At 42.7% G+C, this 15,311-nt stretch overlaps 1 protein-coding gene across 4 annotated transcripts in view; it reads right to left on the bottom strand.

The window, feature by feature from the left end:
- The window catches only part of DOCK5 (dedicator of cytokinesis 5), a 281,525-nt gene that overhangs the window by 76,276 nt on the left and 189,938 nt on the right, over positions 1-15,311 (bottom strand). For all 4 annotated transcript variants that reach the window (XM_044940174.2, XM_044940175.2, XM_044940173.2 and 1 more), the window contains exons 22-26: positions 15,158-15,292; positions 8,153-8,264; positions 6,105-6,175; positions 5,200-5,306; positions 2,486-2,622 (exon numbers count right to left, since the gene is read on the bottom strand). In XM_044940174.2, the coding sequence (XP_044796109.2) occupies positions 2,486-2,622; positions 5,200-5,306; positions 6,105-6,175; positions 8,153-8,264; positions 15,158-15,292 (562 nt within the window). The remainder of the gene's footprint in view (positions 1-2,485; positions 2,623-5,199; positions 5,307-6,104; positions 6,176-8,152; positions 8,265-15,157; positions 15,293-15,311) is intronic.

Genomic DNA, 15,311 nt, shown 5'->3' with positions numbered 1-15,311 from the left:
AAGGAAACCTTAGACAAGTCGAGATTTCTCTTTCATCTCGTTCTGGCTCTTGCCTACAAAACAGTGTCTTATCCAAAAGGGGGAAACATTGCAGAATGATACATAATGTTATTAAGGAATCTGCTTAACACCATTGGTTCTAACGTTTGAAAGATGAACGTGGAGATGCAGGAGAAGAATGTCTCCCTAATAACCTAGGTCATCTGGACTCACTGAGAGCTCCCTGTAGCTGCTGACTCAACAGTTTTGGGAGGACCCCCACTAGCATGAGGTACTGGGTCCTGACTCTGAGTAGATCAAGTCACCCAGGAAAATTAGGCACATGAATGGGAAGCAAAACGCAAATATACAAAGTTCTTGCCATCTTCTGTGTAGGAGGTTTAAAAAAAAGAAGAAATTCAAGTCAAGGACATTGCTATGAACTGAAGGTTTGCCTTCAAAATTTCTATGTTGAAGCTCTAACCCCCAAAGGTGATGGTATTTGGAGATGGAGCTTTGGGAGCAAATCAGGTCATGAAGACAAAATCTGGGATTGATGGGTTAGTATCCTTTTAAGAAGGGACACCCGAGAGCTTGTCCTACCAAGGAAAGGCTGTGTGAGGACACAGCTAGAAGGTGGCTGTCTGCAGGCCAGGAGGAGGTCCTCACCAGTACCCAACTATGCAGGCAGGCTGACCTTGAACTCCCAGTCCTTAGAACTATGAGAAATAAATCTATTCTTTAATCCACAAAGCCTACAGTATTTTATTCGAGCAGCCTGAGCAGACTAAGATAAGGAATTAATAATCTGACTGTCAGGTATCTATGAGCAATTATTCAACTTTGCGGAGCCTTCAATATTCCTAGCTACAAGAAAAAAAAAAAGAAAAGTTCCTATACAGGAATTAGCTGGGCTGATACACCCAGCACTGCCTTGTGAATGTTTTTCTTTTTCCTTCTTGTGATTTGATATTACATTCTTTCAGTTCCAACTTATCAATATTCAATTCGCCTTTTCAAAGCCAGTATCCATTCCTGCTTCTTGAAAGATAGTCTCAATCTCCTGCTTAAGGCTTCCAACATCTAGATCATTGCTATTTCTGTACTTTTATTAAAACAGCAAGTATTATTAGTACCCCCTTGCTTTTTATTATTTCTTTGAATGAAAGTGACTCATAAAACCTGCCTCTTTGTGGGGTGTTGTGTTTTCCTCTATTTACATGAGTTCCATATGTTAGACTGCAGTAGGTGGGTCCAGTATACAGGCACCCTCTGAGTCTTTAACAAATTTACACTTCAGCAGGAGGGTTGGGGCTTAAATATAAGTAAACAAAATACAAAGCTTCCCCAGGAAGGTCAGTTTCATGAGGGGAAGGCTTGCTTCTCTTGTTCACCGCTGAAGACTCAGACCTTTCACAGTGTCCAGAGCACAGGAGCTGTGTAAGGAGTGTTTGTGAGTGGAATTTACAACTCAAGGATGGTAAAAACCTTAAAACGTAAGGACAGAAGAAAGGCAGCTAGCAGAGTGCAGGAATTTGGGCAGGACTGCACCAACAACTACTTCACGGAGGTGTTTAATGCAACTGGACTCTGAGGAATGGGGAAAATGTGAAGATGTAGTTATAGGAAAACAGGAGGGAATACTGGGCTATAAAAAAAAGGGGGGGGGGCATAAGAATAAACTTCAGTAATGAGAGCCTGGAATGAGCCGAAATGGTACAGGGAGACACCGGGAATTAGTTTGTACATATAAATATGTCTAGGGACTTTATGTAGGAGATCTGGGTTTGATCCGTGGGTCAGGAAGATCCCCTGGAGAAGGAAATGGCAACCCACTCCAGTATTCTTGCCTAGAGAATCCCATGGACAGAGGAGTCTGGCGGGCTACAGTCCATGGGGCTGCAAAGCATCACACACGACTGAGCGACTAACCGCCCCCAGGCACTATACTGCTGGTTCAGTGGTTAAGACTCTGAGCTTCCACTGCAGGGGAAATGGGTTAGATCCTTGGAATTAAGATCGTGCAGGCTGCATGGCTCAGCCAAATAAAAGAGATATTATCTAAAAAAAAAAAAAAAGAGTAGAAAGCAACATTTAGGTTTCAGAAGGAAGGATCAGCATCAGAGAGCATATATGGAGAACTTCTCAGAAGCTCAAGAATACGTACTATAGTGCTGTCAGGTACCAAAAGCATAAGAGGGTAGAGGTTTCTACCTCACAAGCCTACACAGGCTCTGGTTCTGACAAGTTCCCATAGAGACCTCAGTGATGGTCAAACTGGGTTGGCCAGGAAAATCAGCCAGCAGCGGCTCCCATAGCAGGCAGACTTCCCCAGACCTAGATGTGCCTGGTAGGTTCTAGCCAGGAAGAGCCTCTCTAAACACCTCTAAAGTGGGTACTGCCTAATTCTCAGCTGCCTGGGATGAGCAGGGCCGCACAGCTGTTCCTGTCCCCGGCCATGGGACCAGCATGAGCTGTGCTCCACATCAGGGACTCTTGAACTCACCACATCCTTCCTGTCCAGAACCTCCAGGAGGTAGCTTAGAAGCTGTGAGCTGGCCTCGTGGTCAGGCTTGCTGGAGTTGTCGTCTAACTGGCCACTGAGCTGGTCTATCAGCAGAACAAGCAGCACATCCCTGCACTCTGCGGGCGAGAAGACAGACCACTCAGCAGCTGCCGGAGCACCCCTCCACACAGCCTGGCTCCTTCCTACAGCCCCCTCTCTGCCGGTCCCTCCAGCTCCCAGCTCTGGACTCAGCCCTGCAGGGGCTCCTCTGGGCTACCTGGGAGCATGTGATTTTTAGGCACGAAGTTCAACCCTTTACCTTGACCTTAAATGCAAAGGAAATCCCACCTCGTGTGTAGTCCCATGTTTATAAAGTATTTAACAATGTCTTTAGCTTTTTTGGGGGGGGCAGGGGTGGAGCTTCCTTTGCCTCAGATGGTAAAGAGTGTGCCTGCAACACAGGAGACCAGGGTTCAATCCCTGGGTTGGGAAGATCCCTTGAGAAGGGGGAATGGCAACCCACTCCAGTATTCTTGCCTGGAGAATCCCGTGGACAGAGGAGTCTGGCAGGCTGCAGTCCATGGGGTCACAAAGAGCTGGGTACAACTGAGCAAGTAAACACAGAGCATTTTTTTTTAAAGGCATATAACTGCTTTTTTTTTTTTTTTTTTTTAAAAAAAAGGACTAGGACTTCCCCGGAGGTGCAATGATGAAGACGCTGCCTTCCAGTGTAGAGGGGTGTCGATTCAATCCCTATCAGGGAGTTAGGATCCCACACGCCTTAAGGCCAAAAAAAAAAAAAAAAAAAAACCTCAGAAGCCCTATTATAACAAGTTCAATAAAAGACTTAAAAATGTTTTTAAATAAAATAACATTTAAAAAGGTCAACTTAGGGATTCCCTGGCATTCCAGTGGTTAGGACTCAGCGCTTCCACCGCAGGGTGCACAGGTTTGATCCCTGGTCAGGAAACTAAGATCCCACAAGCCACATGGTGCAGCAAAAAAAAAAAAAAGGCCAGTGTGATATTTGTAAGCTAAGTTACAGGAAATTAATAAACTAAGCAAGTTATATGCTTTTAATTTTTTGACATGTTCTACCGACTGGATAAAATATACTCAAAAATTCCTATGAACGCTAAGCTTCATCAGCACATTTCAGTGAGTTTCACAGATATTCTTTCCATGCTTTTGCAGATACTTCGACTTCATACAGGAAGGTGCTGTCTTTCCACTATGTCTTCTTTCTGGGAACTTCATGATGATAAAATATTATTCTGATAAGTCCAGATACTTTGGGCATGAACAGAAATGACTGTGAACAGTGATACTACTTCCTCTGTTGGTATTATGCAGTGCATCCTTGGCTCTTCAGCTCAAATGCCTCATCTTCGTGGTCTCATTTATGCCTTCCACATCCTTAGAGGCACAAGTTATCACAGCATAATAAGAGGTTGACTAATACTAGGTTTTCTACTTAAGAGCACTCACTAGCTTTCTGCACTCCCCCTGACCATGTTCTTGAAACAGTTGAAATGTCTGAGCACAAATTCAGAGGCTTAGAAAATATCAGAGCCAAAAAACACTGCTGATTTGATCTAGTACAAGTCCATCCTTCTATAGAAACAGAAGCTGAGACTTACTAGATGGTCCTTTGTTTGTCTGAAATTATATAACTAGCCTGGAGCAAAGGCAAAAGGGTTCTCTCACCAACCTACTCAACTTTTCCTGCTTCTGAGGTACCCTGGTGGTCCTCGGACCCTCCAGCCAATACACACAGCATGAATCACCCATTGGGACTCCCTGACCTGGTGGTAGCTTCAAAAACAGCTCCCACAGCTGGCCCACCTGACGAGTCTTGGGTTTACTGGAAAAGGACCAGGTATGGGACCTCCTTCCCATGTCAACTTTGGGGCAGGAACACAGTGATTTACACCTGATGGCTCCTTGCTTGACTAGTTACAAAATGAAGAGTCTTTCATCAGTGTAAGAGTTTTCTTCCCTCGGTGCCCTCCTCCACTCTTAGCAGTAAGACGGTAATCTGGCTCACCCACAGCTCCCCCCGAACCTCTCTGATTTATTGTGACTGCCACTACTCCCGCCATGGTCAATTTTTTGCCATTGATGTGACATGACCGGGCATGGAGTGGAGGAGAAATGTGCATAACCAGCTCTGCTGAGCAAGTACAAGCAGCAAGAAGTCCATCACTGCCCCGAGGCATCACGGCATCCCTGCCATAGGGTACCACTGCCCAACAGCATCACTGCCCCATGACATGACATCAGTCTGAACTGAACTGAACCAGGGACTGGGGCAGGCAGTGATACCATGATGTCATGGCATGGGGCAGTGATGTTGTGGGGTGGTGGTACCCTGTGGTTACTGATACTATACTCCATGTCTAGGTCAAAGGAGATGCATTTGTTTAAAAGGACTATCCTTCCTGCTTGCCTGTTGCTTTCTGGGGTTTATATTTTGAGGACAAAGTTTGCTAATTAATGCAACATTCGCTATAGAATTAAACATTAAAGAACACAAGATTTTGCTCTTTCATGGAGCTAGGTGAAATGCTGAACTGATTTCACCTTCTGCTTAAAACCAGTTTCTCAGGAAGTGCTTAAGTATCACCAAGGACATAATTATTTTTTTTTTTTTAAAGGCAGCATTGGCTGAGGAAGACAATTTCCATAAGTGGCCATTTTTGCTGGAGACTCACCCGACTGCTGGAAAAGATTGCTCTCTACTATCTTGGTCATGCAGTTCAGTTTCTGGCGAACTAAGTGGTTGTCAGGGATGCTTTGGATGAATTTGCAGAAGAGCACACTAGAAGAGAAACCCGGGTAGTTAGTGGTTTTATCCTGCCTTATTGAAGGGAATAAGCTCTTCCTCTCTTGTGGGAATTAACTGGGCGTGGAGAGGTTGACCTGGAATTCTCTCCTCCATGACCAGATAGTCTGTCTCTAAGAAGCCAAGGAGAGGCTATATTCTGCGTTCACTCTAGGGCTCAGCTGGGGAGCTGAGTCTGCCAAACCTGCCAAACAGGTCCATCACTGCTTTGCAGACTTGTCTTCATACTCAATTTCTGCAAAAGCCTTTTCTGGCTAATTCCACCCCAGTGTCAATCACCATGTGACCTGGCATTCCTGGGGTACTTAGGTATATGGCTGGAAGCATATTATTATGTATATTTTTCCTATAGTTAATTTTGTATCTGTGCATTTTCTTTCTTTGGAGAAAGTGCAAACCTCTCTCAGGGGCCTTTATCTTCCCTAGAACTGAGCACAGAAAGGTGTTCAGTCCATATGTGTCCATACATGTTAGAAGAATCACAGCATGTGTAGTAGTCCAAGCTGAAGCCGAGCAGGGGAGATGCATCTCCTGTTAAGAAATAACAGGAACTTCCCTGGTGGTCCAGTGGTTACGAATCTGCCTTGCAATGCAGGGGATGCTGGTTCAATTCCTTGTCGGGGAACTAAGATCACACATGCTGTGGAGCAAGTAAGACCGAGCTTTCTGGAGCCCATGTGACACAACCAGAGAGGCCTGAGTGCCGCCACTAAGACCCAAGACAGCCAAATACATAATTTTTTTTAAAACAAACAATAGTTTTTGGCTATTTACCTGAGTTCAATAGGATCAAACACAAGTTTGACATCATTAATGATGCTAGGAAGGTACTTCAAGGCTGCCCCCTGCAAGAAAAACAAAAAAGCAGATTCAGTCATCGAGCAGGACAGATACAGAATTTCCCGCATGATCTCAAGAAGAAATGACCAATGCTGGGAAACAGGAAACTGGACACGAATGTTCTTGTGATGAAGAAGAAACCTAGTATTGCTAACATACGATCTCCTATCATCTTTCTCCTAAAAAAATCTAGACAGACAGCTTTCCATTGTCCGTTTAGAATTCATTTTTCTATCCAAGGATGTAATCAAAACCTTGACATTTCTTTCACAAAGTTGCCAGAGAGAGAAGAAAATAAAGTTCAGATCTGAGTCCTTAGGAATTACATATTTTACATTTAAAAAACTGCTAAGGATGATGATGATGGAGACTTTGGGCTTCTGGGGAGAAGGGAAGCCCTAAGAAGAAAGCCTGCTGCTTGAATCATTATCAAGATCAACTGGCTAAATTCACAGAGGCCATAAAAGCCATGCAAGGGATGTCTAAAAGGGTAGCTTGTCATCTTTGGGAAAATGTCTATTTAGGTCTTCTGCCCATTTTTTGATTGGGGTGTTTGGTCTTTTGATATTGAAGTGGATGAGCTGTTTTGTGTATTTAGGAAATTATCCCTTGCAGGTTGCACTGTTTGCAAATATTTTCTATCCTGTGGGTTGTCTTTTTGTTTCCTTTACGGTTTCCTTTGCTATGCAAAAGCCTTTTAGTTTGATTAGGTCCCACTTGTTTATTTTTCCTTTTGTTTCTTTTGCCTTGGGAGACTGATCTAAGAAAATACTGCTGCGATTTATGTCAGATAGTTTTGCCTGTGTTCTCTTCTAGAAGTTTTAGGTGCCATGGATTATATTTAGGCATAATTAGGCACATGCAAAGATGCTCAACATCACTGATTATCACAGAAAAGAAAATCTAATGAGATATTATCTCACACAGGTCAGGGGTCTATAAACAATAAATGCGGGTGAGGGTGTGGAGAAAAGGGAACACTCCTACACTGTTGGTGGGAATGAAAACTGGTACAACCACTATGAAGAATAGCATGGAGGTTCCTCAAAAAACAAAAGACTGAGTTACCATATCATCCAGTGATCCCACTCCTGGGCATCTACCCAGAAGAAAAAAAACTCAAATCTGAAGAGATACATGCACCCCAATGTTCACAGCAACACTGTTCACAATAGCCAGAAGATGGAAAAGCCTAAGTGTCCATCAACAGAGGAGTGATAAAGATGTGCTGTGTGTGTGTGTGTGTGTGTGTGTGTGTGTGAGATGGAATATTGTAAGTAAGTGTTAGTCACTCAGTCATGTTCGACTCTTCGCCATCCCATGGACGGCAGCCCGCCAGGCTCCCCTGTCCATAAAATTCTCTAGGCAAGAATACTGGAGTGGTTGTCACTTCCTTCTCTGATAATGGAATATTACTCAGCCATAAAAAAGACAGATATCATATGATATCATTTATATGTGGCATCTAACAATAACATACATGAATTTATTTATAAAACAGAAACAGACTCACAGACATAGGAAAAAAACAGTAATCAAAGAGGAGAGGGTAGGAAGGGATAAATTAGGATTAACAGATATACATCATAATATATAAAATAGATAAACAATAAGGACCTGCTGTATGGCATAGGGAACTATATTCAATATCTTATAATAACCTGTAATGAAAAAGAATCTGAAAAAAATACATATGTATAACTGAATCACTTTGCTGTACACCTGAAACAAACACAACATTGTAAATCAACTCTACTTCAATAAAAATAGGTAGCTTATCTTTGGGAAATGAACATTTGAAAATACAAATGTACGAAAAAGTGAATACAAAGGGATTTCCCCTTTACTTTCTGCAAGTCATTCTAAAATTAAGTTTTCCATGAATGAGGATTATTTTTTTTTTATCATGCACTGTAAGTTTTTCGTTCCCCAGAACATCCTCACCCACAGTATTAAGAGTAGCCCAAGTAGATCAAGCTGACCTTGATCTTGACAGCTTCTTCCATAGGCCTGTCCATCAGTGAATTGAAAGCAAGAAATAACTGGCGGATGGAATTATTAAATTCATCTCCATCTTCACTTTGGCCATAAAATCTTAACAGAAAAAAAAAAAAGGCAGTCAGACATTCCATGTTTAAAAGACATTTTTCAATAGCTTTGTTGCCTACATGATGCTAGAGGCCCATGCCTCACTTGTCACCTCTTCACACTGTGCATGGAGCCATCTCACGTGCTCTAACTAAGGTGGATCAGGGAGGGGCCCCAAAGCTGGGAAGTCATCACCACCTGGAGAAAAGGAAGGTAGTGATTTGTATGTAAAGTCCTACAACAGAGCTCTCCTCCTGGTCCCCTGAAGCTGTCTGAAAGCCAGTCTTGGTGATGTCCTCCATCATAGTGGCGTGTGGGCATTCCTGGAACAGAGTGGGGAACAGCCAGAAGCTGCTTCGCCTCAAGGAGCAGATGAGCCCTGCCTACAAGCCCACCATCCTCAGCTCATGAGAACAATGTCCAGTAAGCAGGGGACTTTCTCAGCTACCTAGACTGACAGCTCAGTCTTGCCACCTCCTGCCCTCCAACCCTCCCTCTCTCTCACCTCTTCTAATCATTCTATCTAATCACTCTGCAACTTGAATCATTCTGTCTCATCACATCAAGATCATTTGTGCTGAAGTTTCAGACAATAGGTAGTAAAGTTCTTCGACCCAGAAATGATCTGAAACCAATCTAGTCTGTGAGTCCAGTTAGCATTCTTCTATCTACTGACCTGGCCAACCTGCTCCACAACAGGGCCCTCACAGGACACAGGCCACCTTGGCCTTCACTGATACTGTGCTTCATTTCTTGCTTTTTAAATTAAAAAACAACAACAACAACAACAAACTTTTGGCCATGCTGTGAGGCATGTGAGATCTTAGTTCCCCAACCAGGGATCAAATACACCTGCATCAGAAGCTCTGAGTCTTACTTAACTGCTGGATCTCCTGGGGAGTCCCTGATTCATGCTTGTTTAAGTAAGGTACCCTGCTTGTCTATCAACTGAAAAGTTGGTTTTTCTCCTAAGTAGAAACCAGAAGGCTCATGTCTCAAGAAACACAAAAGTACTGAAACTGTAGCCCAAGTGCACTTACGCTGGGTAGCCATCTTACCACCAACTGGTCAAGAGTAGAGATGGTTTGAACTTGGAATTTTATACACACACTCAAATAAATATGCATATACATATTTATATTAGTCTCCTCCATTCACCTATAACCTATATGGTACTTATGGAATGTGAACTTCTCTGAAAATTATTCAGAGGGTTCCTGCTAATTCTCAATTCGTCCATTCTGCAGAACTGGACAAGAACTTTATTTGCAATTTATTCCATGAAGTATCTCAAAATGAACATGTACAAAACAGAACTCACTTGATTTTCCTGCTCATCTTTCAGTAGTCCACATCTTGGCAAGTAGCACACCGAACCTAGAAGTTCTCTACAACTCTTCTCTTTCATTCTCCCACCCATTCTAATAGCAAGTCCTGTGATCTCTTATCCCTAAATCAGTCCACTCTCTGCATCTCACAGGAGACAAACCCACCGGATCTCACATTTCAACTATAACAGCCTATTGGAGGGAGGGTCAAGAGGGAGGGGATATATGTATACACTACAGCTGATTCACATTGTTGAAACTAAAATTGCAGAAACACACACAACATTGTAAAACAATTACCCTCCAATTAAAAAAGAAAAAGACTAAAACTTAAAACACAACAAAAACAGCCTATTAAGGGGTCACCCAGGTTTCACTCTTAACCCCTGGCAATCCATTTTCCACCTAAGAGATGAGATGATCTTGTATTGGGTTGGCCAAAAAGTCGGTTTGAGTTTTTCCAGAGCATCCTACAGAAAAACCTAAATGAACTTTTAGGCCAACTCAGTAAAATGTAAGCCAGATGTCACTACCTCTCTAACTGAAACCCTTCAGTGGTTTCCCATGACACCTGGAATGAAATCTGAACTCCTTACGATGACCTAGGTGGTCTTCATCATGCATCACTGCCTGCGAGGCTCCGTCCCCCCATCCTGGATCTGTGCTCCAGCAACAGTGGCTTCTCCTGATTCCTCCCACAGGTCACTCGGTGACCCCGCAGGACACTTGCCATAGCTGTTCCTACTCCCCACACTTCTCTTACGTGAGACTTTCAGAGGCCAGCTCCTTGTCTTTCAGTCTCAACTCAAATGCTAGCCACCGGAGAAGTCTCTCCTACCAGCTCAGCTCAAGAAGCCTTACCAGGTCACTGTCACATCAATGCCTTCCCTCCTAGCTTTTATCTATCTGAGATGATCTTGCGGGCTTCTTTATTACCTGCCCCCCTGACCTTGATGTAACCCACAAGCATCACTGGAGCAGGAACCTCATCTCATCTGTGCTAGACCCCCAACACCCAGAGTACCCCACGTTTGTGACTTAAAAAAAGGAATTATGGACTTCACTGGGAGTCCAGTGGTTAAGACTTCACCCTCCAACACTGGGGGTGTGAGTTCAATCCCTGGTCAGGGAGCTAAGATTCCCACATGCCCTGAGGCCAAAAACCAAAACCTAAAACAGAAGCATATTGTAACAAATTCAATGGAGACCCCCCCAAAATATTAATTAATTAAAAAGGGACTAACATGAGATTGCAGGATTAAAATCAACCTTCTCAGTGTCCTATTGCATCTATAAAATCCAAGCGATTGAACACAACAAAATTCTGTAAAGCAATTATCCTTCAATTAACAAAAAAAAAAATCCAAGCGATTGGAGAATATAGATTGCTAGACTCTCTGTCCCAGCTCAAGCTCTTTTTTAGAATGAGAAAACATCAGGGGGAAAACTAATAATAAACAGGTCATCCAGGCCCAAGTTCAACACAATCACTCTCTTAGTTTCATGGGTTAATTAACTTGGCTTTTCCACTGTTATCATGCAATCTGATATTGAAAATGATGAACACAATGTTGTTGCTCAGTCAGTCAGTCGTGTCCAACTCTTTGTGACCCCATGGACTGCAGCATGCCAGGTTTCCCTGTCCTTCATCTCCCAGAGCTTCCTCAAACTCACGTCCACTGAGTTGGTGATGCCATCCAATCATCTTGTCCTCTGTCGTCCCCTTCACCTCCTGCCTTCAATCTTTCCCAGCATCAGGGTCTTTTCTAATGAGTTGGCTCTTCACATCAGGTGGCCAAAGTATTAGAGCTTCAGCACTAGTTCTTCCAATGAATATTCAGGACTGACTGCCTTTAGGATTGACTGGTTTGACCTCCTTGCAAGTCCAAGGGACGCTCAAGAGTCTTCTCCAACACCACAGTTTGAAAGTATCAATTCTTCGGCATTCAGCCTTCTTTATGGTCCAACTATCACACCCATCGGAGAAGGCAATGGCAGCCCACTCCAGTACTCTTGCCTGGAAAATCCCATGGATGGAGGAGCCTGGTGGGCCACACAGTCCATGGGGTCGCTAAGAGTCGGACACAACTGAGCTACTTCACTTTCACTTTTCACTCTCATGCATTGGAGAAGGAAATGGCAACCCACTCCAGTGTTCTTGCCTGGAGAATCCCAGGGACTGGGGGAGCCTGGTGGGCTGCCGTCTATGGGGTCGCACAGAGTCGGACACTACTGAAGAGACTTAGCAGCATCACACCCAGACATGACCACTGGAAAAATCGTAGCTTTGACTAGACGGATCTTTGTTGGCAAAGTTAAGAGTGAAAGAACACAATGGGCTGGATGCAATGAAACATTATGAAGGGTAAGAGAGTCAGTGGATCATTAATGGAAATTGTTTTTTAAAATTTCATCAATTAAGGTTTTCTTTTTATGTTTTTATGAGGATTCTTATTGCTGGACATCAGGGTTTGGTTTGCCATACAAACTTTTAGGTAAGGGAAAGTTTCCTCAGCAGGACATCCTAACCGAATATATGGAAATTCAGCATTAATTATGAAAGACAAATACCAAACAATAAAAGACCATCTGAAAAGACTAACAGAGGGTGAGTATATACCCTGTGCTAGGGGAACACTGCTAGCTTCTGCTAGGGAAGAAAGAGTTGTCATTTGTCCAGCTCAATGTTTAAGTCATTAAACATGTTTATAAACCATGAAAATCTACAAATTCACTGTAGAAACTTTGAAAATGCAGATTAAAAAATAAACCTAAAGTCCTCTTACCTACAGTTTTACTACTACAATTTTAGCATATTATGCATCCAGTCCTAAATTATTTTTGAAATTGTGATATTATGTTTTCTACCTTAGTTTTGAACCTATCAGGGTTATCTTACCTCATTCAAATACCCTACATTTGAAAGGCTGCAATATACATACTGTAACATTCATCTTTGTTCATACTTGATGGATTTCTTTTCATAAATTTTTAGATGGTTTATCACTGGACCAATATCTTCCTCTGCTTTGTGTGTATATGTTTGATTTTTATCCACAGTGCCCAATTTCCATGCTTAAAGAGTTTGTATTCCTATCAGCATTTAGCATGGCTAAATTTGTCCACTCTTACCAAAGGATGATAAAGATTTTTCACCTTTATCAAATGTAGAGGTAAAGATGGTGTGTGTATTACATTTTAATAGTATAAATTAAAAAAAAAATTTAACTGACCACTTGTTTTCTTTAGTAAATTATATTTTTGGTTTGTATTGTGTAAGGATATTTATCATTCTGTAGTTGATTTTTCAGTTCAGTTCAGTAGCTCAGTTGTGTCCGACTCTCTGTGACCCCATGAATCGCAGCACGCCAGGCCTCCCTGTCCATCACCAACTCCTGGAGTTCACTCAGACTCACGTCCATCGAGTTGGTGATGCCATCCAGCCATCTCATCCTCTGTCATCCCCTTCTCCTCCTGCCCCCAATCCCTCCCAGCATCAGAGTCTTTTCCAATGAGTCAACTCTTTGCATGAGGTGGCCAAAGTACTGGAGTTTCAGCTTTAGCATCATTCCTTCCAAAGAACACCCAGGACCGATCTCCTTCAGAATGGACTGGTTGGATCTCCTTGCAGTCCAAGGGACTCTCAAGACTCTTCTCCAACACCACAGTTCAGAAGCATCAATTCTTCGGCGCTCAGCGTTCTTCACAGTCCAACTCTCACATCCATACATGACCACTGGAAAAACCACAGGCTTGACTAGACGGACCTTTGTTGGCAAAGTAATGTCTCTGCTTTTGAATATGCTATCTAGGTTGGTCATAACTTTCCTTCCAAGGAGTAAGCGTCTTTTAATTTCATGGCTGCAGTCACCATCTGCAGTGATTTTGGAGCCCCAAAAAATAAAGTCTGACACTGTTTCCCCATCTATTTCCCATGAAGTGATGGGACCAGATGCCATGATCTTCGTTTTCTGAATGTTGAGCTTTAAGCCAACTTTTTCACTCTCCACTTTCACTTTCATCAAGAGGCTTTTGAGTTCCTCTTCACTTTCTGCCATAAGGGTGGTGTTATCTGCATATCTGAGGTTATTGATATTTCTCCCGGCAATCTTGATTCCAGATTGTGCATCTTCCAGCCCAGCGTTTCTCATGATGTACTCTGCATAGAAGTTAAATAAGCAGGGTGACAATATACAGCCTTGACGTACTCCTTTTCCTATTTGGAACTAGTCTGTTGTTCCATGTCTAGTTCTAACTGTTGTTTCTTGACCTGCATATAGGTTTCTCAAGAGGCAGGTCAGGTGGTCTGGTATTCCCATCTCTTTCAGAATTTTCCACAGTTTATTGTGATCCACACAGTCAAAGGCTTTGGCATAGTCAATGAAGCAGAAATAGATGTTTTTCTGGAACTCTCTTGTTTTTTCGATGATCCAGTGGATGTTGGCAATTTGATCCCTGGTTCCTCTGCCTTTCCTAAAACCAACTTGAACATCTGGAAGTTCATAGCCTTTAATCAGTAAATCTATTGACCTTTGATCCTTACTATAAGTTACAAGTTTTTTCCGTGTTGTTTGCCTTTAATTTTATGATTTTTTAAAAAAACAACGTTTAAAAAAATGCACATGCTCAAATCACAGGCTTGAAAGCCTCTTACTTGCAGCCTTATGCCTATTAACATTTTAGTATGTTACCTGTAGTTTCCAAAGTACACATCTGCCTTAGAAATATACTTTAACAGTTTGGAAATCCAGTAGCGATGGCAATGGGGTTGAGGGTATTCTCAGAAAAGTGATTTTTTCATTTTTGATTTCTATTGTTTTTGATGGAGCAGTTATCCTAGGAATTCAAATTGGGAATTATCATATCTTTAGGGCTTAGTTTCACCAGGCACCTCAGCTTTAAGTCAGCAAAGAAACACAAACCTCAGAAACCAACCCTCCAAACAACTGCCACTATTTCCATCTACTTCCAACAACAGTTCATGGTCCTAGATTTGCACATCCAATATCGCCGTGAAGCTCCTTGCTATTTTAAATACATTCTTGCCACAGGAACCTGATTTCCTAGACATCTGTCACCAACAAAGGCTCTCATTTAGGTTGCACATTGTAGCCACCTGCATCCCTCAGTCCAACTGCCACTACTGCCTTAGAAATTCTGCTGACCCAAAAGGACTCGGCATGAACCTTCTTTAAAGGTTGCACAGTCCACCCTTAAGTTTCCTTGGTGCCTCAGTGGTAAACAAAATGCCAGCAGTGCAGGAGACACGGGTTCAATTCCTGGGTCAAAAAGATCCCCTGGAGATGAAAAGGCAATCCACTCCACTGTTCTTGGCTGGGAAATCCCATGGACATGGGAGCCCGGTGGGTTGCAGTCCATAGGGTGGCCAAGAGTCAGACAGGACTGAGCAACTAAACAACAAGTCCACTCTCATCTTCAGCTCTAAAGTTCTGAAATTTGACAGTTCCATGATCTAAAAGCTCACAGAGCTGAACATGTACACAAGGGATAAGAAAAAAATACTGTCAGAGAGGGTGGAGAGCATCAACATCGTATTACCATCACCATTACCTCAAGTAGAGTACTCTAGATTGGATGATGAACCTAAACAAGTACTTTAAAGCTTTCAAAGCAGCAAAAAGCAATTCCGTCTTGCTGGAATCATCTGCATTTGCCACGTAAAAGTTCAGTACCTTGGAGAGTTTCCTGAAAAGGAGGAGAAAGA

The sequence above is a fragment of the Bubalus bubalis genome, chromosome 3, assembly GCF_019923935.1.
Source record: "Bubalus bubalis isolate 160015118507 breed Murrah chromosome 3, NDDB_SH_1, whole genome shotgun sequence".
Classification (NCBI taxonomy): domain Eukaryota; kingdom Metazoa; phylum Chordata; class Mammalia; order Artiodactyla; family Bovidae; genus Bubalus; species Bubalus bubalis.
The sequence above is the reverse complement of the archived record's forward strand: the minus strand, read 5'-3'. Positions and strand labels throughout refer to the sequence as shown.